At 40.6% G+C, this 26,265-nt stretch overlaps 1 protein-coding gene across 16 annotated transcripts in view; it reads right to left on the reverse strand.

Moving 5' to 3' along the window:
* Positions 1-26,265, reverse strand: part of CELF1 (CUGBP Elav-like family member 1) — a 75,724-nt gene that overhangs the window by 18,300 nt on the left and 31,159 nt on the right. For 4 of the 16 annotated variants that reach the window (XM_058688955.1, XM_058688960.1, XM_058688954.1 and 1 more), the window contains 3 exons: positions 3,856-4,043; positions 1,827-1,909; positions 1,402-1,450 (listed from right to left, as the gene is read on the reverse strand). In XM_058688955.1, coding sequence (XP_058544938.1) covers positions 1,402-1,450; positions 1,827-1,909; positions 3,856-4,033 — 310 coding nt within the window. In that variant the 5' untranslated portion in view covers positions 4,034-4,043. Of the gene's footprint in view, positions 1-1,401; positions 1,451-1,826; positions 1,910-3,855; positions 4,044-9,758; positions 9,846-13,489; positions 13,642-14,916; positions 14,989-18,440; positions 18,489-18,539; positions 18,576-26,265 lie in introns of those variants that run through there. The other 12 variants (XM_058688946.1, XM_058688947.1, XM_058688945.1 and 9 more) reach the window with 9 other exon arrangements.

Raw genomic sequence — 26,265 nt, forward strand, 5'->3', positions numbered from 1 at the left:
TGGGCAAAAAAGGTAAAAAGGATCCACAGGTGGGGCACCTGGGTGGCTCAGTCAGTCAAGTGTCCAACTTCGGCTAGGGTCACAATCTCCTGGTTCATGGGTTCAAGCCCAGCGTTGGGCTCTGTGCTGACAGCAGGCAGCCTGGAGCCTGCTTCAGATTCTGTGTCTCCTTCTCTCTCTCTGACCCTCCCCCTCTCAGTTTCTCTGTCTCTCTCAAAAATAAATAACAAGACTTGAAAAAAAATTTTAAAGGATCAAAAGGTACAAACTTCCCATTATAAAATAATTTAGCCTGGTGACTACAGTTAATAGTAATGTAATGCACATTTGAAAGCTGCTTAGAAAGCAGACCTTAAAAATTCTCATCAAAACCTTTTAATTTTCTTTTTTTTAAATTTACATCCAAATTAGTTAGCATATAGTGCAACAATGATTTCAGTAGATTCCTTAGTGCCCTTTACCCATTTAGCCCATCCCCCCTCCCACAACCCTTCCAGCAACCCTCTGTTTGTTCTCCATATTTAAGAGTCTCTTATGTTTTGTCCCCCTCCCCGTTTTTATATTATTTTTGCTTCCCTTCCCTTATGTTCATCTGTCTTGTCTCTTAAAGTCCTCATGAGTGAAGTCATATATTTGTCTTTCTCTAATTTCACTTAGCATAATACCCTCCAGTTCCATCCACGTAGTTGCAAATGGCCAAGATTTCATTCTTTTTGATTGCCAAAGAATACTCCACTATATGTTTGTGTGTGTGTGTGTGTGTGTGTGTGTGTGTGTGTGTGTATGTATGTATGTACAACAAGCACATGACAGAAATTAGATACAAAATCCCAAATCCTGGGGTGCCTCGGTTATATATATATATATATATATATATACACACACACACACATACATATATATATACACTGCATCCATTGATGGACATTTGGCTCTTTCCATACTTTGACTATTATTGATAATGCTGCTATAAACATGGGGGTGCATGTGCCCCTTTGAAACAGCATACCTGTATCCCTTGGATAAATACCTAGTGGTGCAATTGTTGGGTTGTAGGGTAGTTCTAGTTTTAGTTTTTTGAGGAACCTCCATACTGTTTTCCAGAGTGGCTGCACCAGCTTGTATTCCCACATCAAAACTTTTTTTGTTACTATGTATGGTGACAGATACTAACTAGACTTACTATGGGTGATCATTTCTAATATATACAAATACTGAATCATTATGTTGCACACCTGAAACGAATGTTTTATGTCACTTAGACTTCAATAATGGTAATAATAATAATAATGATAATAATAATAAAAAGATTACTTAAAGCAAACACAACCAGATACCATCAGAATGAACACTAAACTGGCAGAAATCTTCTAAGGAGAAGGCTTTTACACACTTGCTTACCATTGTTCTTCTCACTGTCGGCAGGTTTCATCTGTATAGGATGATGCATCTAAAAAGGAAAACACACAGATACTATCACTGTACACACTGAAGGCATTCAGAAAGATAAGTGAGGACTCTAAAGGAAATACCAAAACCAGAGCCTTAAGAGTTCTCTCTATACTCACGTCTGCCTCAAGATCATTTTTTCCCAAAGTATCAAAATAGAGTATGAATCAAGAGGTTAAAATTCTTTTGGTTAAGAGAGAACTACATGACCTTCAGCCTATGTTCTTTGAAATATTCCCTTTATGTCCTCCTTTACATCAATTTCTGTGGCAGTTACTTTTTCCCCAAGATGGCTTTCAGTGTGGGCCTGACACCTATAAGTATGTTCCATGTGTTAAAACCACCACAGTTCCACTTCCTAGTAGGAGCTTTCTTACCCCTGGTAGGACCTTCATGTTGTGAAGAGCATTCTGCGCCTCTAATGCAGCTTTACGGGTGTAAAATGTAACAAAACAGCACCCTGCAATAAACAAGATTTCACAAAATCAAACCAGTCCTTTGAAAGCAGGTAATTCCTAGAGTACTCCCTCCTCCACAGACATACTGGAACTTCAAAGAGAAGACTGGGTATATTAAAATTAGCATCCCTCCCCCCAAAGAGAGAAAGGGGGGGAGGGAAAGAAGCAGAAAAAAACCCTACACTACTTTCTATTCATTTTCTATATTGTTATAGTCTTCTAGTTCTACTAAAATTCTTTAGCTGCTCCTATAAACTTCTCTGGGAAAGATAACTTCCCTTGTAAAGGTCACAGTACCATGCCATTCGACGTACCCTACTTGGAGCACCGGGGAGTGTGCTGGGCAAGACACTCAGAACAAATAAAAAAGGGGCCTTGCACTCACAGCTTGTAGTCTACCAGGAACTCATTCTTTCTCAGAATAAATCAATCCTTATAGTCAATTTCTACCATACGCCTCGAACATAATAACCATTTATTAAATTATAAAATGACTAAAGAGCAAGAAACTCTTAATACCTTTTTTGGACCCTTGGTCCTCATCAAATATAATTAAGATTCTAACAGCACATGGCACTAAGGAGATTTGTAGATTTTGTGATTTGTATCTTTATTAGGGATAGGAGGGGAGAGGTGTGTCTTATAAATATGGGCTCATCGTCCCATGAGATACCATATAGATTCCTTTCAAAATCACCCTGCAATTAAGATTTTAAAGTACTGCATGTTCTACTGCCAGTCGTTAATATAAAGGAACTATAATACTTTATATTTTTGGTTAACTATACACATGGAGAAAATAATTTATCTGCTTCTTGATCCTCTGCTCTTAAGCTGGCTTCAAACCTAACAATCCTGCTTGCTCACATCTGCACTGTAGAACAGCTTCCACAGAAAATTATTCTAACATCGGTCATTTGGAAAAGAATATTGTATGTGCATGTATAGGGCAAAGCTAATGCCTCTTCTACCATTGCTCCCATAAAGCTTCTACTCTGCTAGGTATTTCTGGAAGCAACGCAGTCTTTCTTCCATTCATTTGTAGGCTACAACAAACAGGTTACCTAAAAACAGGTCCTTCCTGGTTGCTAGGCCTTCCTATGAAGACTCTGCAACACTAACAGAAATTCATAGGTACAGTGTAGATAGTGCCTTCCTTTCTGCTTACTCTAGCCAAAACACCAAAGAAAACCTTATGTAGTTAGTTTACTTCAACTTTATTTTTGCCATCGCATCCCTAAGATCAAGAGACATTCACATTTAAAAAAAGAGAGGGGCGCCTGGGTGGCTCAGTTGGCTAAGCATCTGACTTCGGCTCAGGTCACGATCTAGCAGTTCACTGAATTCGAACCCCACATTGGGCTCTGCACTGACAATGCAAAGCCTGCTTCAGGTCCTGTCTCCCTCTCTGCCCCTCCCCTGCTCTGTCTCTCTCAAAAATAAACGTTAAAAGAGAGAGAGTGAGACAAAGATAGACTCTCACATGAGTTTGTCTCTTAAATTTAGAGCTCTCACAAAGGACCATCTATGATCCATCTATGATCCAATTATCCTCATGATATCAACTTAACTTTTTATTTTTAAGCCATTAAATGCGTTTGGGCTGGAAGATGTAACTATTCTAAAAGGAAAGCCCCTCTGGATGTGACCACAGGAACATTCCGGCAATGAGAGACAGCAAGCACATGACAGAAATTAGATATAAAATCCCAAGTCCTGGGGTGCCTGGGTGGCTCGGTCAGTTAAGCATCTGACTCTTGATTTCGGCTCAGGTCATGATCTCACAGTTTGTGGGATCAAGCCCTGTGTCAGACTCTGAACCGACAGCATGGAGCCTGCTTGGGATTCTCTCTCTCTCTGCCCTTCCCCTGCACATGCTCTCTCTCTCAAAATAAATAAAATTAAATAAACAACAACAACAAACAAAACACCAACCCAAAGCCCTTACCTTTGCTCTGAGGAGGGTTTTGGCTCCTATCCCTTAGGACATTGATTTCATAGACAGCACCATACTGTTCAAAGAGTTCCCTCAAGTCCTTCTCAGACCAGGTTCTTGGAACCTGGCCCACAAACATCTTGATAGCATCAAGATCTGGTTGGTCTGGGTGGTCCAGGGTGCCGTTCATTTTCTTTGAGCTGCATAAAACAAAATATAGCTTCTATTATGCATTCATGGTGCTTTCCAAGGGGATGTTCCTTTTCTTTAAAGATCTCAACTACTTCCTAAAAAAGTCGGGAGAAAGAATTCTACTTCTTTTCACTACAGTCATTCAATTTACCAGAGTTCTCTGGTCTTCCCCTTAGCCATGGCCATGCTTTCCATTAGATCCAAAATGAAGTCACCATTCTGATTAGGGCATTCTGGGTTTTAACGAAGTAATCAAATGTCACTCAATCCTTGTCTAGCCTGAGAATTCTTGTAAGAACCTAAGAGGCAAACTTCCTAAAGCAAGTTTTAGTGGTTTTGAAGCACAGTTAACAAAACTTTTAAAAATGTGCATAAAAATCACAATGGACTGTTGATTAGTGGGTAAGATGCAGGACTCCCCACGTATACAATGACAGGTGACAAGTCTTCTTTCAGCAGATGTTAGAACAAAGCACTTGATTTCCAAGGCCTAAGCTAAGAACAGAACAGAAAGAATGTCAGCCTTTGAATGTTGCTGTCTCAGTCCTCGTCCCAGTGCTCTTAAGTCATGCCTCCATGACCAAAACAAAGGTTCGCCTTTTAAACTTTCACAAATGATTGTTATATAGACGATGACAACACCATCCTAGGGTTTTTTGTTTCTGAGTTATCCAACTTACTACTAGTTCTCTAAGACTGTACCAGTTAATTCCCTTACCAAGTGAACCATTACAACATCCACAAACTCTCACAATCCTATCACATCAAACTTGTAACACTCCTGCTTTAATACCTTCATTTTAACCCTCCCACTGCCAAGAACCTAGAGGGATTCCTGGACTACAAATGTTTCCACTCAGAATGAATCAAAGTCCTTCTGGACCACTGTAGCTCAAGATTGTATCTTAGCATTTATCACAACCATTAACACCTTAAGTTCCAAACAGCCAGCATGGCTAACTTTTCTGTTAGTGCATGCTTAATCCAGAAATCACTTCATCATATTCAAATTTGCCACGTCCTCGGGGCGCCTGGGTGGTTCTATCGGTTAAGCGTCTGACTTCAGCTCAGGTCATGATCTCTCAGTTTTGTGAGTTCGAGCCCCACGTCGGGCTCTGTGCTGACAGCTCAGAGCCTGGAGCCTGCTTCCGATTCTGTGTCCGCCTGTCTCTTGGACCCTCCCTTGCTCATGCTCTGTCTCTGTCTCTCAATAATAAATAAATGTTTAAAAAAAAACAAACAACAAATTTGCCACGTCCTAATATCAACCCTAAATAAAACGCTAGTTTTCTTTAAAGGAAAAACAACAGTTTTTCTACCAGTGCTATCATCTGAACAATATTTGAAGATACTTGAGAATGCTGGATCTATGAAGGTGGTTTAACCTTTGTATTTTAATTCCTACATTTCTTATAACTGAACACCCACAGGAACTATTTACATATTGCCTTGGCTGAATCTAGTACTACATATCAAAAGCTGTAAGGCAAATGGCATATAGACCAACTCTTGTTACTATGTCTGGAAAGGTTTCCCCATGTTCTTTCAGGTAAATTTAGTCTGTTTCGTCAGGACTCAAACAGTACTGAATTTCCCCCTTCGTTATAGTATTTACCACCTTTCAGCATAATCTGCCTATATCTAGCTCTCCCAATTAGACTGAGAGTTCCTTGAAGGCAGAAACTGTTTTGTTTGTTATTCATTCTTACAGTCACACCTGGTATAGCACCTGGTTCAAAGTAAGTCCTCAGATGTGTGGGATGGGAGGAATTTCTTGTTCTCAACAATTCCCCTTTTAATTTAAGCAACTAATCCTGATAAAAATGAACACTGTGCACAAAGAGGGCTCACAAAGAGCAGCTGTTATCCCTGTGATTATTTGTCACCAGATCAATCTACCCCAAGTGTTTTGAAATGCATTATTTTATTGGTTTTCCTTTAGTTTGGAATTACTAAATTCAGGTTGTTGTAAAAATATAATGGGGCTCAGTCGGTTAAGCATCTGACTTTGGCTCAGGTCATGATCTTGCAGTTCATGGGTTCGAGCCCCATGTCCGGCTCTGTACCGACAGCTTAGAGCCTGGAGCCTGCTTTAGATTCTGTATCTTCCTCTCTCCCTAGCTCACACTCTGTCTCTCTCAAAAATAAACATATATATATTTATACAGATGAAACGTAGTCGCTTTTAGAAGGTAATCCCAATGTTCTAACAAACCACGCTATGATAAAAAAAAAAACAACCCAAAACTCTATGACTAATGAAACAATGGCTGTCGCTCCCAACAAACTGCTTCTAACAAGTTTAATTACCAGTTTTAATATCATTTTATTAAAATGTTGCTGGTCTTTAGTATTTCCATCCTAGGGAGGGTTAAAGGGTTAACACAGAACCCCCAAATGGTGCTCAGAATATGTTTTGATAAGAATGTTGACACTACTTTTGAAAAGAGGCAGGGGTTTATTGATTTGTAATTATATTGGAGGCAAACACTCTGTCCGTTCCTTCTGTATTTGTGTGCCATTTCTAAATTTTCTACATCACTGTTTAGTGCAAAAGAATCATCAATAATCAACATATATGAATTACGGTTTATTTAGAAGTTCAGTGGAGGGGGCGCCTAGGTGGCTCAATCGGTTAAGCGTCCGACTTCGGCTCAGGTCACGATCTCGCGGTCCATGAGTTCCAGCCCCGCGTCAGGCTCTGGGCTGATGGCTCAGAGCCTGGAGCCTGTTTCCGATTCTGTGTCTCCCTCTCTCTCTGCCCCTCCCCCGTTCATGCTCTGTCTCTGTCTCAAAAATAAATAAACGTTAAAAAAAAAAAAAAAGTTCAGTGGAGACTCAGCATTCTAGATGAATACGCTCCCTTTCTCTCTTTACTTTCCAAATCCTTCTCCATTTCTTCACATCCACCTACTCCATGAACCACCCTTTCCCTCCATATATACCAATTCATTAGCCAGAAGAATCTTCTGGACCAGTGCTATTCAAAGTGCCAAGGACCAAGGGAAATCTTCAAATTTAACCCTTTAGAAACTCCCTCCCCCAGACCCCCATTTGGAGAGAGACAGCAAGCAGGGAAGGGGCAGAGAGGAAAGAAAGAATCCCAAGCAGGTCCCTCACTGTCAGTGCAGAGCACGATGCAGGGCTCGAACTCATGGACTGTGAGATCATGACCTGAGCTGAAGTCAAGAGTCGGCCACTTAACCCACTGAGCCACCCAGGTGCCCCACCCTTTAGAAACTTTTATAGAAACTGAACTAGGTAACTTTATATATATTCAATCTAATAATAATTAAAAGATACAAAATGCAAGCTTATACCTTATTATCTTGTCTTCCTACTTGACTGTTTTTATTGTATTTTAGAAGTCAGGTCGTGACAGGCTTAGGACATGATTCTTCACCAGTCTGAGAAGAACTTCTAGAGCACAGCAAATTACCAGGCCATGTTGAAGATGCTGTGGACATCATGTATCCGGAATGTTGCACTGACTTATTCTTTCCTCTAATAAATCCTGGGCACTTATACAGTTATACAGGCCAGACACTATGTGAAATGTGGTATATATTGGTGAATAAGGAAAACATCATTATAAACTTTTATTGTGTCAGAGGAAATGAACAACAATGTTCTTCCATCCTCAATCTTCCTCACATATTTCCAGCATGCATGTTGTCCTTAGAAGTAACCACTGCACAAAAAAGTCACCTGGGAACAAGACTCTCAGTGTGATATGCCAAGGACCCCACGTCATCAAGGTGTGGCATTTACTCTACATATCACTAAAAACACTCTCAAATGTGTGCCTTACCTCCCCATTGATGGAGAGCTCCTCAGAGTCAGTGATCATGAATTACTGATATTTATTATGCCTACTCAAGAACCAATGAATTCAGCAGCCCCCTGGAGAAGTACCTATACTATCCCTGTCATTCTTAAGAAGCAAGTCTATGGAAATTCTTATTCTCTGTGAAATTACTGACCTGGGAGCAGGGTGGGAGAAAGGAAAAGCAGGGAATGAGGGAAGCAAGGAAGGAAGAAGAGAGATAAGGAGGCAGCAAGTGTTTTAGGGGAGAGGCATGGCACCAACCACCTTTTTTTACATTTCTGCTTCTAGCAGCAACTAGCAAATCATTAAAAATGAGAAAATGTGAAAAATCAGGACCAGAGGCTGCCTTGTCTACCTGGATTCTTGATGGAACATGCTATAGGAAAGTAAAAAAGAGAACCATTTTGGAAGAGAAACAGGAGAGACAAAACTAAGAGCTTCATTTTCAAAGCACACATTTGTTCCGAATTCTTAAACCCTCTCTTCTTTCTCTTATCTCCCTCTCAAAACTTCCTGGCCCCAGGCCCAGCTCAGGGGGGCAGAGTTAATGTCTTGTCCCACTTTTTCCCCATCCCCTGGCTCCACCTAACTATACCAGTGGGGTGAACCTTAACCCAACAAACTGATCTACCGGGTAGCCAGAAATCTAAGACCTATGCTTAAAACAGAAAGGCCTGGCCAATCAAGCTCCTTACGGCTTGGCTTTACCGAGCAAGACAACAGCCACTGGCCACATGTGGTTACTGCATAGGATAAGGAGAGGCAGAGAACATTTTTATCATCACAGAAAGCTCTATGGCACAGAACACTGCTCTACAGAACCTGGAACTGGTTAACAGAAACAGGCAGTGATGAAGTCAGAATTCGGGAAGTGCAAGCAGAGACCGCCTAAGGTGACAAGGTAAAAGGGCAGTGGCAAGAGATAAGAGAGGTCATGCTACAACATCGACATCGATGAAGCCTGAAAACATGATGCCAAGTGAAAGAAGCCAATCACAAAAGGCTACACATTGTGTGATTCCATTTATATGAAATTTCCAGGATAGACCAATCTATAAAGACAGAAAGGTTAGCAGTTGCCTAGGAATGGGAACTGGGGGTGCAGGAGGATGACTGCTAAAGGGTACCAGATTTCTTCTTGGGGTGATCAAAGTGTTCTGGAATTAGACAGCGGAGGCAGCTGTGCAACTTTGTGGACACAGTAAAAATCACTGAATTATGCATTTAAAAGGATAAATTTTATGGTATGTGAATTATATCTTAATTTGAGAGACAGAGATGGAGCAAGAAAACGGGATGGAAGGGAGAATGGCAAGGCAAAGCCATGCTGCAATCAAGCAGCAGCACGTGCAGCGAGGACAAGAGAACGTGTGTCCTGGGTCAGAAAGAAAGGATTTTCTAAGTCTTCCAGAAAGTTCCTAATTACATTACAGTCCAGCCCATGTGTGCCCTTACAAAAAAACCCTTTCACATATGCTAGCTCCAGTGGGTATCTGTTCTTTGCAGCCAAACAGGCTGGCAAATACTACCTTTACATCTGCTCAAAAATCAATTCCTTGGGTGGGAACAAAATGAGTAAAGGAGATTAATAAATACAGATCTCCAGTTAATTAAGTCATGGGGATGTAATGTACAGCATGGGAATATAATAAATAAAACTATTAACTTTGCAGGTGACAATAGACTTACTGTCATGACCATTTCACAACGTATACAAATGTCAAATCACTGTGCTGCATACCTGAAACTAATATAATACTGTATGTCAACTATACCTCAATAAATTAATAATTTCCAAAACCTTTCATTACTCATTTTTTTCCACTCAACCCTTCTCATTACCTGTTGGCCTCCATTTGTTCATTATACAAACAGAAAAATTTTGGATACTTACCAATCCCCAAGAGGCATAAATATTTGTTGCTTCCCAATCTTCAGCCACCACCCACCCCTACCAGGTCCCTCTGGCTCAGATACTGTGCTGTGGAAAACCGGCACAGAAGAACATCAGAATAAAAAGGACCCAGAAACACTGGCCTGAGTTACTTACCAACTGTTCTCTAGTGAGACAAAATTGCACGTATTCTGGAAGGAAGGAATTTCTTTTTGGATAAAGGGAGATCTTCCTGTTAGTTGGGATGTTAGGTATTAGAAAAAGCTCGTAATAAAGGTTAAGTCACCTTTCAACAACTAAACAGGCTAACGATGCTTGTGAAGGTTTTCAGCCTTCTTCCCTGAGAAATGGAGATAACACCTAGAGACCTTATTTCAGTAATTATCTTTAATTATTAAAAACAAACAAATCTCACAGGGCTTATCATTCATTCAACTGTATTTCCTAACCTCCTACTATGTGCCAGATACTACACACTCGAGGGGCTATAGAAGGGGACTGAGCAGTACCTGTCCTGAAGGTGATGGCACCAAACAAGTGGAAGAACACAACTATAAGGACCTACAAATATTTTCATGGATGCTTAAAAGTTCTGTGGGGGAAAAAAAAAATGGGTATGATGGTTTTATTGTATTTGGAGGGGGAGGGCAGGGACTTAAGCTGAATGGACAAAGGCGCTGGAAACAGTGCTGTATAGAATGGAGTGATGTGAAAATGGTAAGAATTCAGAAAAAAGAGAAGAAGGTAAGATAACATTAGGTAAAAAAAGGACTTGAGAAACTTAGGGGAGAGTACACATTTTAGAAGATTAGAAAAAAAGAGAGAAAACATTAGAAAATCACTGAGAATAAACAGATACATTGGAAAGATGCCCTGAAGGGCTTTTCTTGTGATACTAATAGGCTTGGACTTTATTCCAAGATTCTTTTTTTAAGGTTTATTTATTTTTGAAGGAGAGAGACAGAGTGAGAGCAGGGGAGGGGCAGAGAGAGAGGGAGACACAGAATCTGAAGCAGGCTCCAGGCTCTGAGCTGTCAGCACGGAGCACAACGTGGAGCCTGAACTCACAAACTGTGAGATCATGACCCGAGCTGAAGTCGGATGCTTAACCAACTGAGCCACCCAGGCCCCGCTATTACAAGATTTTTAAACAAGGAAGTGATCGGATTGATCTTTTAAAGACAACCGACAATACAGAGGATGAAATAAAAGTGGGGAAATAAAGAGATTTTTGCACAAACTAGCTTCTAAGATTAGGGCCCAGTCTCAGGCAATGCTGAAAAATTTGGGGGCAGAACCCACTAGAAATTGGAGATAACCTAATGAAAAAGATGAGGAAAAGAAGTTACTGATCCCTCTTAGGTTCTAGTACAGTCATTTTGGGAAAGTGTTTTTGCACGGGGAAGTTCAGGGGACATTTGGGGGGAAAATACAGAGATGTGAGAATCAGAAAAGCAATCGGTACCCCCTCAAGCCAAGGGAAAGCTAAAAGGGACTGAGCTACAACTCCTAGAGAACACCCATCTCCTAGGGTATAAGCAATGTAAGAGAAACCAGGGAAGCTGAAGAGTAGTCACAGCAGAATCAAGGACACTGTTAAAAGTAAGAATAGGAACTACAGTTCAGGTCCCCAGCCCTTCCACAGCTCCTCCAGCCATTCTTCTCTTTTGCAGGAAATTTTGAAATAGATATACATTGCTAGATCACATTACTGGGCAAAATCACTTGAGAGAGAAAACTACTGATGTCAAGTCTCCTGCTAAAGAGTACGAATTAAAAGAAGGGCTGAGAACCCAACAAAAATGTGGCAAACACACCATTCTCACGAACTTTCTTCTTCCCAAATCTGTGTTTTGGTATATGGTGCCCATGAGAATGGGCCCAAACACTTGCAATAATGAAAGAAGTCGATGGGTACCTGCTCAATGACACCTGAGGCAGCCTGGTCTAGGGGGCAAAAATAAAAAGATTATCATTAAACTTGATTTGAGGTCCAAAGCCGACACCAATTGTCCTCAGGCAAGTCAGTTACAGCCTCTCAACTGTTTCTCATCTGTAAACAGAGGCAATAGCCTGTGCCCAATTAACCTCCCAAAGCTTTTGAGAAGATGGAAGACTAAAACAAAGGCAAACATACTTGGGAAAACATGCTCCAACCGCGTGCTCCCTGATCACCTCTGACAGAATGACCTGTATCAGTCCATTAGCTCTCAAACTTCAGTGTGCATGAAAACCACATGGGGCATTGCTAAAATACAGATTCTGGGACCTTATTCTAACATCAGAATATCTGGGAATGGGTCCAGGAATCAGCATTTTCATGTTCTAGGTGACTTCCATGCAGTGTTCTGTGATCCAGACTTCAAGGGATACTGAATTAGTTTAACCTCTTGAAATATGAGAGAACAGGCTGAGGAAAAATACTGTATCTAAGGACTGAACAAAGGCGGTGGCAAAACAGAGAGAAACTGTTACAATGAATGATAATTTGAGCCACAAAGTCCTAGTTCTAGGGACATATATCTGGTATGTGGGAGTATTTTGGTAATATATATTAAGTCTTTATGATGGCATTGATTTCACCTGTTATCTACAGCTATAACAAAATTTTAGCAGTAAAGAGCTTGCATAAAAAGACAAACCTAAATTACCATTATTTTGGACACTACAGAGAAGGCATAACATCCATATCAAATGAGTGAGCCAGGTAACTTTGAGGTCCCCCAAACTATTCCACAGAGAACTGTTCAAAATCTGCTATCATCCACACCTGCTACAGATAATCCCAAGGTAGATGGATTTCCAACGGAGGGCTATACTGAAGGACTTAGACTACTGCCTGTTATCTAGGGAATATTCTACCATTTAATATTCTTGGCTTTGAATAACCTAAGGCTCATCCGCTTGAGGTTTCAAGATACTTTGAAACCTAGTTTAATTAACTGAAAACAAGAGTTAGAAATGTGTTCTTCACAAAGTTCAGAATTCAGGTTCCCTGAAGCTACAACTCAGGACCAGGTTAGTATTTTAGCTGTGTACAATAATAATGTCACTTACTGAACAGTATTTTAAACTGATTATAGATTTCTTGTTCCCATGTTGAAAATTTGGGCAAATTGCCAATCAAAATTGATACAGTTTTGCTGGGGAGGGGAGGGGAAGAGCACACATCTGACATCCCTGAAATCATGTGTTGTGTTGCATTTTCAGTTTGACTAGGAAAAAATCAGGGCCCAGGGATACAGTTTAGATGCCAATACAGCATTCTGCATACATTCCTAAATACACTCTAGTAACCTGTCTCCACTGTGACATGAGTCTAAGAATTTGATGTAAATAAATAACGTCCCAAAAGATTGTTTGAAATTGCATACCCAACACAAAGCAGTAAAGCTAAGGTTTAAAAAAAAAAAAAAAATGCGTTGGAATCTATCACATGGGGAAACACTACAGCTTGCTTGAAGGGACTGGAGCCAGCACATTTGAGTTGATGTTGCTGCTCATATATCAAATGTACCCTTTTGTACAGAACTTAGCTACAGCCCCAAGGAAATCAGTAGTAAGGAGACAGAATCAGAGTACAATAGAAAATAATAATACTGTGGACTTTGGCTTCCTCACCGAATTTTTTTCTTCCCTCTTTTAGGGAAAGGGACCAGTTTTACCAAATAACAAAGAAAACAGCCCAGTTCCTCTGCTTATGATAAAAATTAGACAACAAAAATACTTACACAGGACTGGAATTCAAAGAGCAATGATCCACCATCATTTCTGGAAGGAAATCCAACTTAAACGCAGCCATCACCTCACTCTCCCCTTCAGAAGCCAATGATATTAACTTGCTGCACTTGTCTGATCCACAAATACACACAGCTTTAGCTTCCTGGGCCCCACAAAAAACACAAAGTGGAAACAGGAGCTCAGGGAAACCAGCAATAAGTGCCACAGAAACAGGCAGGACTGGGGAGGGGAAAGGGAGTACTGGATTAAAAGGGGGATGTGAGCATGTGAAGGGAGGCTCAGCCCGGCACACAATGAAAGTGCTGATGCGCCAGGCTGGGTTTGTGTGATTTTCCCTGGCGAAGCAGTACTAAGTGCACTGTCAGATAAATAGAGTGTCAGATCCATGAAGATAGCAGTGGCTAACAGAGCAGAAGTAACACTAACTTGTTTCACATCTTCAAACTCCTTTCTGCAAATCAGGTTTTGAGGGGCCCCAAGGCCTGAAACTACCTGAAGCAAAAAAAGAAAAGAAAAAAGAAAAGAAAAGAAAAGAACGGAAAGGAAGGAAGAAAGAAAAAAAAGCTCACCTCATGTGGTCTGAAAATGTTTTTGGAAGGGAAAACTAGGCTGTTGGCCTTGGTTTAAACTTAGTTTTCCATGTGCCAAAGGCAGCAATGAGCACAGTGCTGGGTCCACACTAACCTCAGAATAGTCACATAAGTAGTGGTTCAGACCATCGGAAGCAGGCCAGAGGCAAGCTGGCTAAAGAAGTGGTCACCAAAAACTTAAACTGTTCACATACTACCACTTGCACTGGACCAACCTTGATTTCTTAATGGTGTGGAGAGCAGAGTGGTTACCTAATGGTTCCTCATCAGAATGAAGGACTTTTTAAAAATTCCTGCTTCAGTGATCCTCATTAGGTGGCACAGGGAAAATTTCTTTACCCTGAATCTTATTTTGCCAGAAAATTTAAAAAGTAAAAATGAAAATGGGATAGTAATATTCTGCCTTTTGATAGAGTACTAGGAAATCATGTCTTTTCTGTTGTTTGACCTTTCCAGAGAAACAAAAAACCAAAAACCATCAGAGTGATGATGAAAAAGAACAGGGACCCACCAGGAACAAACACTCAAATGTAAGGGAAGGACGGAGGAATGTAATCTTAGTCTCTTCTCCGTCCTCCTTTAAACTGATGTTAAAACCAAGATTAATAAACGCACACATAAAAATTCTATTATGGGTGAGCAGTGGAAACGGATATACTTAGCAGTCGAGGCAGATGTGGTGCTCCCGTTCTCAATTTAGCTTCCCATCCTCCAGACAACAAGTGGTGGCATTTCAATATTTAGGCAGTGACTCTAAAACTATGTCTCTGAAGGCTCCCAAGCTGCACAGGCCTTCTTTCCCATTTTTATCATTAGCATTGCCTTACCTCAAAGATTTCACTTCACTCAAGCTCAGTTCACAACACAGGGAATTTTGAAAAAAGGAAGTTATGTTCAGCCTGTAAAGAGGTAAACAAATGAACTCCTAAACGTATAGCGTTACTTAAAAACAAAAATAATGAAAGGCAACATGTCACTGTATGGGCCTAAATGTTCTAGCCTGGCTAACAGTGCCTGACCCCTATCTGCATCCAACCAAGGAACTGTGTCTTCTGTTCGAACATGCAAACATAACCATCCAAAAGTTAGAACTAGAATAGCAGCTAACTGCTTTTGTATTTTGTCAGAGACCCTGGCTCCTGTAGAGACACGAGCGGCAGGAGCTGTCTTCCATCCTGCTAAAGGAAGAAGCCAACCCAGACTGCAGTGAGAGGAGACTGCAACTGGCACATGGCACACGGGCTGCCAGGCGCTGACTGCCGGACAGGCAGGAGACAGTAACCCTAGCTGGGACTGGTTAAGTTACTGGTTAGGTTTGTCCTAGTTTCTCCTATGCACACTGGAGCTGATCACATGCTTCTTCCTACAGAAAGCTATCAGGACCAATAAGTAACTTTGTGAGGTCAGTCAACAACCCAAATTGGGTTCTTTTTAGTTCAAGGATTCTTTTAAAAAGGAAATCAACAAATTTTAAGATAATCTCACTGGTTACTGTTATGCTTTTATTATTCACTAAAAATATTACCTAATTCAATTTCTATTTTAATCAGAATCACATGCATAACAAGAGAGCATTTAATGTGGAAGAGTTTACTGAGCAGCCAGGCACTGCTCAGCATACTGTAAAGATGTGCCCTCCTTAAGTAATTTTTGTCAAGCCAAAGCTTGAAAATCACCGGTTTAGAGTAACATTTTAAAATCCATTTTATGATGTATAAGGCAAGGCTTCTTTAAGAACTTAAAAGATGGAAATATTATTACATGAAGGAGGACACTTCTCTTTAGGCAGGTCACAAGAGTCATCTCAGTATAATAAAATTCAACATGCTTGCGGGAAAAGAAAGCACAGAAATTAATCATAAGTCACAATTTTAGAAAAGGATTACAAAGTTAAATGATGATAAAAACAATTATTCAAATACAAAAATGCAGGTGTCAAGGGGAAATTAAAAAGAATTAGCAGTTATTCACAGAAAACTGCCTGTAAGTTGTTTTTAAATTTCTGATTCAGAAACACATTCCAAGCTTTTCCCCCAAAGGATGCATTAGAAATAAAGAGATGGCAGAACGGTTATAACCAATGGTCTGCTACAAGAGGTAACTTTCCCTCAGTCCCTTTTTACCGTGTGTCCTCTCATTATGAGTTTATACACTCAAGGTTTCCTCTTCTTTCCCTTGTGGTCTTAGTTTTCTTTGCTTTGAATATTCTCTACTTCTTTTCTAAGGGCAACAATTCAAAGCCCAATGATGTTAGGGTAGGGGCAATCAGCCTGCCATAACATTAAGAACCAAAATCATTAAAACTGATCAGTAGATAAGGGAAACCCTTTAAAGAACAGCACAGCCTGCATTTAGGACATTGGAGTGGAATAAACACTTTAAAAACTGGACTAGAAGTGCCAGAAATCACAGCAGTCGTTTCGTCAAAAGAGTGAAAGAGCAAAGAAAAGCATAGTTGAGCAAAAAGGCTCAGGTGGCACATGCGAACGTCAGGCTGTCTATCTTGACTGACATAACCAGGGAGGAGTTCAATGACAAGTGAAGGGATTTTATACTTCTAGCTCAATAATCTAAATGTGTTTTGAAGGGCAAAAATGTGAAGTCTGGTTATATGAGCACAGAGGAAATTAGAGCTTACTGCCAAATTATAAAAGAGAACCTATGTCATTAAAAATCACCATCAGTGTATATGAGAAAAGTGTAATAATCTACGAAAAAGTCATAACCTCAGACAGTTAAGTGGACTGGATATTTCCCCCCAAAGCTTCTGGTAGTTAGAGGATAGAAGGGTTGTAGAAAAGAAGTAAGCAACTGATACCACTTGAAAATAACCAACCACACTTAGAATTTTTAGCTTAAAACCTTTATGGGCTTGAATTTCACTTCAAAAATTGAATACTTCTAATACGATCAATTGGGAGCCTCCCAGAGCATCCAATCCAGTACTTTGCATAGGCAAAAATATACTGCTCTGCCCCTCCCCTGTGTGCACTCTCTTTCCCAAAAATAAACATTTAAAAATATTTTTTTTAATTAACATAAAAGGGGAGCCTGGGTGGCTCAGTCAGTTAAGTGGCCGACCTCACTTTGGCTCAAGTCATGATCTCACAGTTCATGGGTTCGAGCCCCTTGTCCAGCTCTGTGCTGACAGCTCAGAGCCTGGAGCCTGCTTCAGATTCTGTGTCTCCCTCTCTCTCTGCCCCTCCCCTGCTCTCGCTCTGGCTCTCTATCTCTCAAAAACAGATAAACATTTAAAAAAAAATTTTTTTTTTTTAATTATACTGACCAATTTATGTAATCATCTACTTGACATCTCACTTTGTGGGAGCTTTTTTGTAAAAATGTGGCAGTTAAGTATAATTTTTTTTAAATGTTTTTTGATAGGCAGCTCTTCCTGCCCATGGGTCCTGTCCCTGTGCTTTAATAAAATCACCTTTTTGCACAAAAGCCCAAAACCTCTGAGTTTCCAATAAAAGTCTAGACAATGAAAAAATTTCTGACCTTGGGATGGGGGAGTTTAAATGTTGTAAAACATTTTTTTTCTATATCAAATCTATAATCACTGTAAGGCAAAAAGCACCAAGTTTAGTCATTGTTGTATGCAAATTGGTTTGATATTAAAATGATCATTTATGGTATACTGAGAGGATACAAGGCTGACGGGGGGAAAACGAACACTTTTGAAATCTAAAAACTTTACTATTTCCTCTCTCTATCCTTAATCACTACTGCCTCCTCCCCCAATCAGTGTCAAAGATAATGACTAGCAGAAAGATCCTCTTCTGTGCTTAGTTTTGTTGGCAAAAGTATAAACTCAAAGCCTCCCTTGGAGTTTCTGAAACTAACCCTGACCTAATAAAACTGTCCTGTCAAATTGTGACCACCCTTCAAATCAGGTCGTATTTTCAGATCCCAAATTGGTTCTGGAATTTAGTGTAATTCTTAGTTTGTAACAATATACTATGTAACTTTAAACTTTATTTCAGCTCCAGTGGTGATTAAAAAATCAGTATGTTGAACAAATTCTGATTCCAGGTGGGTAGTATTTGTGTGGAATCCACTAAGTTCTGTCCTCATCCTTATTCTGGTTTACTCAGGGTCTTCCAGTTTGAACTGGAATGGGGAAAGAAAGTTAGCCGGGTAGCTGCTGTGTGTACAAACACACACACACACACACACACACACACACACACACGCGCGCACGCGCGCAACTAGGCAACAGCTAGTTCAAGTGGGAGATAAGCCTGCTTTGGGAAACAGCTAAGGAGAAAGTTGAGAAAGAGAAAGAAAATATTTCTAGCTTCCTAGGAATAGGAAATTACACCCCATAATATAGGAAAAAAGCCATCACCTTTCTGAATGCAACGTTTTCAAATCTGCACAACAGGCCTCATGCAAGAAGGTTAAAGAGATGACCATAGAGCACACTCATCCAGCAGTTAGCCCATACCTGTGGCTTTACACCTCTCTGGACTATGTCTTCACTCTAAAAAACCAAGGAAAGAAAAATAAGTGGACCATGCCTACACTTCTCATAATACCAGAAATGTAGTTTCTTTCCAAAGAAATGCCCCCCTTTGTCACCATGGCTGAGGATTTAAAAAAAAAAAGAAAAAGGGGGGGGCACCTGGGTGGCTCAGTCAGTTGGGCATCCGACTTCAGCTCAAGTCACGATCTCGCGATTCGCGAGTTTGAGCCCCGTGTCAGTCTCTGTGCTGACGGCTCGGAGCCTGCTTCAGATTCTGTGTCTCCCTCTCTCTCTGCCTTTCCCCTGTTCATATACTGTGTGTCTCTCTCTCTCTCAAAAATAAAATAATTTTAAAAATTAAAAGAAAAAAGATAAAACAACTCCTTCTCCCTCTCCCATTGTTAAAGTACACAATACCTTAAAATATAAATTGCACTTAACATCTCAAAGTTAATTTTAAAACACCATCAATTTAAAAGATGGGAAAGTAAAAGTACTAAAAGACTTAATACAGGTTTGTCCCTAAATATCACAACAAATAGCAAAACAATGACCAGAACTTATGAGGCTGAATTTCAGTACATTTAGGTCACAAAAAATCTCATTTTTAGCATCTGCTTTTGGATGAGAAACTATGAGAGAGCTAAAGGCTATATAATTCTTTTAGCAATTAAGGGTCATGTTATTAATGTGGAGAGACCACGCTATTTCCCCAAAGCAACCTTCCTGAATAGGCAGGTACCAGGCATAAAACTCTTCAAAGGCAACAAAGTTCCTGTCTGTATAAATGCATCTCAGTGGCCCTAGGGCGGTGGTGAACCACTGAAACCAAAAAAAATCAGAAGATGGGGAAGTTAATTGAAGCTAAAAGCAAACAGACGAACCACAAAACCGATTTGATTTATTTTTAAACATTATCGAACAATCTTGCAAGTAAAGCTGATTGATTCTATAAAGCTGCCCAAATTCCTACAAACTTTCATGTCCACCCCTGCCGGCTATACTTCTGTCTGGCCCTGGGTAAAGACAGAGAACTGCCAAAAGTCATCAAGGATGAAGTCTACTTTGGAAAGTAAGAATTCTGAAAGACAAAGTGAAAACCAGAACTATGAGACACTGCACTCTACCTACCCTTCCTAAAGACAAAGAGGTTCCTGGTCCAAATAGGTGCTTAAGTACTTAATTTGACTTTTCATATGGATCTAATTGGTTTCCAATTTTGCTAATGAAGTAGTGATGCCTCCAATCATTTTAAGGCAAAATCCGGATTAACAAAAAAACTTCTAAAAGCATTTTACTTGGACCTGCCTACATCATCAAAAATTATTAAGAGGAAAGGAACTTACAATACCTCACTTAATCCTGTATCATTATCATCATTTAAGGTGGGGACTACTCTAAGGATTTAGATGCTAAAATAATCTGCACAAGGGATTCTAACCCCAATGTGACCAGTATCTACAAGGTACAAACTTTTACTGAGACAGTGTGTCTTGAGAAGGCTCTGGAATAGCAGTTACTACCTTGGATGGTAGAGAACAGGTTGAAGTCCTACTTGTTCATTTTATTCTAGAAGAGGTAAAGGGCAAAGAAAAGACCAGAGAGTCACGTTTCCCAAAATGTCATATGAAACGTGCACGAACAGTTGAGAAACACTGCTGTTGTGTGAAGCTGTTAGACCAGACTCAGGCTGCATCCTAGCTGGGGAATCTCCAGAAGCAGAGAGCAAAAGAGAGGCCTGAGATTATTACAAAGGGCCAATGTATAAAAGAGTGAGAGACACACGTCTAGGTCCCAGAAAACAAAGCAGCCCTAAAAGGGTTAAGGAACACCCTAATTGCCTAGCCAAGAGAAAAAAGAAAAAAGAAAAAAAAAATTCTTTAAAGAAACAAACACATTAGTAGATATTAATCACCCTACTCCTAAGTCATCAAAGACTTCTTAAAGGAAAACTCAAACACCCAAAAAAGGATCAGCACTCTCTTCCTCCACACAGATCCTTGTCACTTGAAGAAAGACGGTGGGAAGCTTAATACACAAGAAGGTATATTCTTTAAAAGCTTTGCCTTCCCAGTTTTGCTTTTCCTACATATTGTTGCCTTGTCTGTCAGAAAACAAATGCTTTGGGGAGAGAGGAAAGCTGAATGGAACCTAAAAGCGTTAGGTTTGTTTTTCACATCTTTCATTTCTGTGGGGAACCAAACAAAATGCCTAAGCTCTGTGAGGAAGCCTGGACTGCATTTGTCCTGTACCTCCTTGGAGCTCCACAGAAGTCTGTTTAAGATAATCTCCACCTTTCTCAATCACCATAAGGGGAGGTATAAAGGCAGTTCCAAAGAGAGGTGAAAAAGAGTTAAGGGGGGAAAGGAACACCAATGGCAGGGTGGTGGGTGGTGGTGCACAAGGCAACAGAGGAAAGAAGGATGAAGAGCAAGCTAGCTTTGAGGAAAACAAGTCGTATTCACCTACTTGTGACATGTTAACATGTTCAAAACATGACTTCCTATGAAATTTTAAAACTGCACTTAGCAAGTCAGTGGTACAGGGAACTCTAAAAGGCAAACTACCTACCGCACAATTTCCCCAAGGAAGGATAAAATTATATTTGGTTTTGGAATATATCTTGGAATTCATACGATCTTGCCATGTTTTAAAGATGCAGTCACTGGGGCACCTAGCTGGCTCAGTCAGGACAGCATGGGACTCTTGATCTCGGGGTTGTGAGTTTGAGCCCCACGCTGGGTGTAGAGATTAATTAAACAAACAAACAAGCAAGCAAGCAAATAAAAAGATCCAAGAATGAACGAACACCATTACCTCTCTGGACTGATATAAAAGCACTCAGATCTCCTACATGCCTTCCTTAGGACAGGCAAGATCACGAACCCTTTTTTTTCTTTCTCAGAATTTTCTGTTGGCCTATAGAGCCTGTATGTTTAGTAAGTGACAAAACAGTGTCCTTCCCAGAAGGATGGCCACTGCCTCACTCACCATCAGCAACTCTTACAAGTATGCACAGAATAACAAACTCTAGATACAGGGGCTGGCAGCAGGCACAGTAATGCTCAATGACCTACATACGAAATGAACTCATGACCTTGGCCTCATTAGTATAACTCACCAACTCAACAATTGTTAGTAAATGCCCTTGATACCTTGAAAACTTTTTTCATAAAAGGCTGGGAACTAATGAAGAACTGAACAACTATTCAGATTAGAGACTTCCAAATGTTTTTAAAGGCATAAGTGTTTCTCCCCTAAACATAAAAGTGAAGCTATTCAGGTTGTAGACAGAGGTGGGTACGGTAGGCCCCACCTTTTGCCTTTCCTGTCCTCACGGTAACCCCAAATCTCCTGGAAAATATGAAAAAAGGCCTGGATAATTCAATATAATAGATAATTCACCAATTTTATTATCCAGTTTTGAGATGAATAGTTTTTTGAACAGATTTTTCTAGCTTTAGAATCTAAAAGATTACCAGAAATCAAGGAGCTTCCAATGCCATCAATGGTAATAAATATGTGCATCCTTGGGTTGACAAAATATAGTATTTAAGATTTGCAAACCTTGGGGCACCTGGCTGGCTCAGTCAGTAGAGCATGCAACTCTTGATCTCAGGGTCGTGACTTGGCACAGAGCTTACTTTAAAAAAAAAAAAAACCAAAAAAACAAAAAAAAAAAAACTGGGGGGGGGGCAGTAGAAGTAACTGTGAACCTCATTACCTAGAAGTAGTGAGAAATGTCCAGACATTTTATAAACTGGCAATGATTTTTTTTTTATTTTAAATGTTTTTATTTATTTTTACAAGAGAGAGAGTGAGTGAGAGGGGAAGGGTCAGAGAGAGAGAGGGAGACGGGATCTGAAGCAGGCTCCACGCTGACAGTAGAGAGCCTGATGCGGAGCTCGAAGTCACGAATCATGAGATCATGACCAAAGTCGGATGCTTAACTGACTGAGCCACCCAGGCACCCCTAAAGTAGCAATAATTTTAAGAGGTAACATTTTTTTGAGCCCTTACTGTATGCCATACAGTGTTTTGGGTGCTTTATATTTAATCCTCATACCCAGTCTATCTCCATTTACAGATGAGAAGACACACAAAGAAATGAAATAACTCTCAAGACCATGAGAATCCAGGCAATGAAGAAGTTGAAATATAAAGTCAGGCAGTTGGACCCCTGGGTGAAAGGCTGACTCAAGTTAAAATTGTCCACAATGAAGGGGCGCCTGGGTGGCGCAGTCGGTTAAGCGTCCGACTTCAGCCAGGTCACGATCTCGCGGTCCGTGAGTTCGAGCCCCGCGTCAGGCTCTGGGCTGATGGCTCGGAGCCTGGAGCCTGTTTCCGATTCTGTGTCTCCCTCTCTCTCTGCCCCTCCCCCGTTCATGCTCTGTCTCTCTCTGTCCCAAAAATAAATAAAAAACGTTGAAAAAAAAAATTTATAAAAAAAAAAAAAAAATTGTCCACAATGAAGATCATGCACACAGGCCACGGAAAAGACCTTAAATGAGGAGGACTATAAAGTTGAGTCTGACCATTTTTTAATGGCAAATCTTCTAAGTAGGTAAATATCCAAAATCTCAACTGTCACAAGAGAAATACAATTAAGTGAAAACTTCCTGCTGTTAATCAGCAGATGTGGGCAAGTTCATCAACATCTTGATGTGTCAGCTTCCTCACCTGTAAAATAAGAGGACTTAACTACATACCCCCATAGGAACCAAATGGATGCCCAGAATACAACCAAGCTACTGTACACACTTCTAACTGAAGAGGAAAGAGACCATAGGAATTACTAAGGAAAACTGAGCTCTTTTTAAAAATGTCTGTTACCTTTTAGACTGCTTTGCAATACTCTTGCTTCTTTCTTTTTCCTATTATATGGGTGGTTCAATAAAAAGTTTGGGTTTAGTGCACCAGTAAACTGCACATCTGTCTCACCCTCGTATCCTACAAAGTCAAGTAACCAGATAAAAAGATGAACTGAGAAACTTTCCTGGCTAGCCCACCTCATCATGATGCAAAACTCCACCAGGGACTGGTGCTAGAACCCAGTAGAGTTTGCCTGGTACTCCAATCTACCTGAATTCCTTAGGAACCTGTCGCAGGGAACAGTTGCCACCAGACTGTAATCCAGGATCCTGGACACCACAACTAACAGTAGATAGAATCTAACGTTAAATGAAATAAAATGTGTGAAAGCACGCAGCAACAAATAGGTGGCCCAAGACTGAATGCAGAGAAACCATTAACTGTATCTCTCATATGTAACCTGTAGGTGGTTAGGTGGATTAAATAGGTACGCTGAGGGGCGCCTGGGTGGCGCAGTCGGTTAAGCGTCCGACTTCAGCCAGGTCACGATCTCGCGGCCCGTGAGTTCGAGCCCCGCGTCGGGCTCTGAGCCGATGGCTCGGAGCCTGGAGCCTGTTTCCGATTCTGTGTCTCCCTCTCTCTCTGCCCCTCCCCTGTTCATGCTCTGTCTCTCTCTGTCCCAAAAATAAATAAAAAAACGTTGAAAAAAAAAAAAATTTTTAAATAGGTACGCTGAAGCGCACAATAAATTCCCTGCTAGCCCCTCATCCCCAGAGTATCACCTTCTATTGTAATAAACGTCTCTATGTTGAACAGTCCAGGCCCTGCACTACATCAGGCTTAGTTCTGACTTGTCTAGATTAGTAGGGATAAAACTTAACACTTTCTCTGTGGGATCTAGAAAAATCATTTTCCCCCTTGTAAACACTTGCTCTGTGGCTACCATTTCCATGATTTAGGCTTAAGTTTGGGGCTTCTGACTCTTTAGTGACTGAATCATCTATGTGTATTCCTTTTTCCTGATCCTGGTAGAGAAATTTATAAACAGATCTCAATCTCATCTCCTTCTCCACTGGCCAGTATGTGCTCTTTAGTGGTAACAATTTTTTCCAGCTTTAAAAAACTGTGGTCAAAAACACATAAAAGTTACCCTCTCAACCGGTTTTCAGGTGTACAGATGAGTATGTTAATATTATTGTGCAACATGGAAACAATTTTTTTTTTAACTTTCCTTTTTCATCAAGATTCTTAATCTGGGGCCCTCACATCTCTTCAAAATCCACGTATGGGCTATGGGGAAAGGTAGGTCTATGAACACTACCCTATGATATTTTTTTGTTAAACTGCATAAAAACAGACACAGGAGGCTCCCTGAAGAGAGAATCCACAGCTCTCCTCAGATGTCTAAGGGGCTCATGATTGTTAGAATATTCCCCTCTGACTCTCCTTGCTGCAAGGTGACAAAAAAGTTTGTCAAAGCCCAGATCTGATGTCATCTGCGTGATCCTGAATGCGTCACTTTTTTCTGGTCCTCAGTTTCCCGATCTGCAAAACTATATGACAGCACTAGATTAATCCAGATTATCACTAAATCATCTAAAAACAGAATTCTGGGGCACCTGGCTGGCTCAGTCAGTGGTCATGTGACTTGATCACAGGGTTGTGACTTCAAGGCTCACAATGGGTACAGAGGTTGCTTAAAGAATAAAATCTTTAAAAATAAAGTAAAATAAGGGGTCCCTGGGTGGCTCAGTGAGTTAAGCGTCCGACTTCGGCTCAGGTCATGATCTCACTGTTGTGTGAGTTTGAGCCCCACATCCAGCTCTGTGCTAGCAGCTCAGACAGAGCCTGGAACCTGCTTTGGATTGTGTGTCTCCCTCTCTGCCCCTCCACTCCTCATGCGCGCGCGCTCTCTCTCTCTCTCTCTCAAAAATAAACATTAAAAAATTTAATTAAAAAAAAAAGTAAAATAAAAACATAATTCTATTTTCTCCAAACTGATTTTACAAAGTAATCCAAATTCTAGTTTAGTCCCTACCACATGTGGGATACACCTGAGAAAAATTATGTGTAAACCTCATTTCTAAATTTTTGCTAATAAAATATTTCTTTTTTTTTTTTTTACGTTATTTTATTTTATTTTAGAGAGAGACAGAGTGCAAGCGGGGGAGGGGCAGAAGGGGGGGAGACAGAATCTGAAGCAGGCTCCAGGCTCTGAGCTGTCAGTGCAAGCCTGACGTGGGGCTTGAACTCACGAACTGCCGACCGACTGAGCCAGCCAAGTGCCCCAATGAAACAGATTTCGAATGCTACTAATTTGAGAACAAGTCATGAGTACTTCCTTTTCTATTTATATCCTCAGGATACCTGGAATAAAGATGACACATATCAGACCTTCAACTGTTGAAATGAATTCCCTGGTTTATCTGCTCTAATTTATAAATTTTTCACTAACATTTTTTTTTAAGTTTATTTACTTGAGACAGAGAATGAGTGAGAATCCCAAGCAGGATCCATGGTCAGACAGTGAGATGGACGCAGGGCTTGATCTTACGATGCTGAGATCACGACCTGAACCGAAATGAAGTCAGATGCTCAAACGACTGAGCCACCCAGCCACCCTTCCCCACTAACATTTTCTTCAACTGAGATATCTACACAGAAATATTTCAACTTTTTAGTAAGAAAACTGTCTTTTTGGGGGTGCCTGGGTGGCTCAGTCGGTTAAGCATCTGACTCTTTGTTTCGGCTCAGGCCATGATCTCACAGTTCTTGAGTTCGAGCCCCACATCAGGCTCTGCGCTGACAGCATGGAGCCTGCTTTGGATTCTCTGTCTCCCTCTCTCTCTGCCCCTCCCTCATGTGCTCGCTCTCTCTCAAAAACAAACATTTAAAA

This window comes from Neofelis nebulosa, chromosome 10, assembly GCF_028018385.1.
Source record: "Neofelis nebulosa isolate mNeoNeb1 chromosome 10, mNeoNeb1.pri, whole genome shotgun sequence".
NCBI classification, from domain to species: Eukaryota; Metazoa; Chordata; class Mammalia; order Carnivora; family Felidae; genus Neofelis; species Neofelis nebulosa.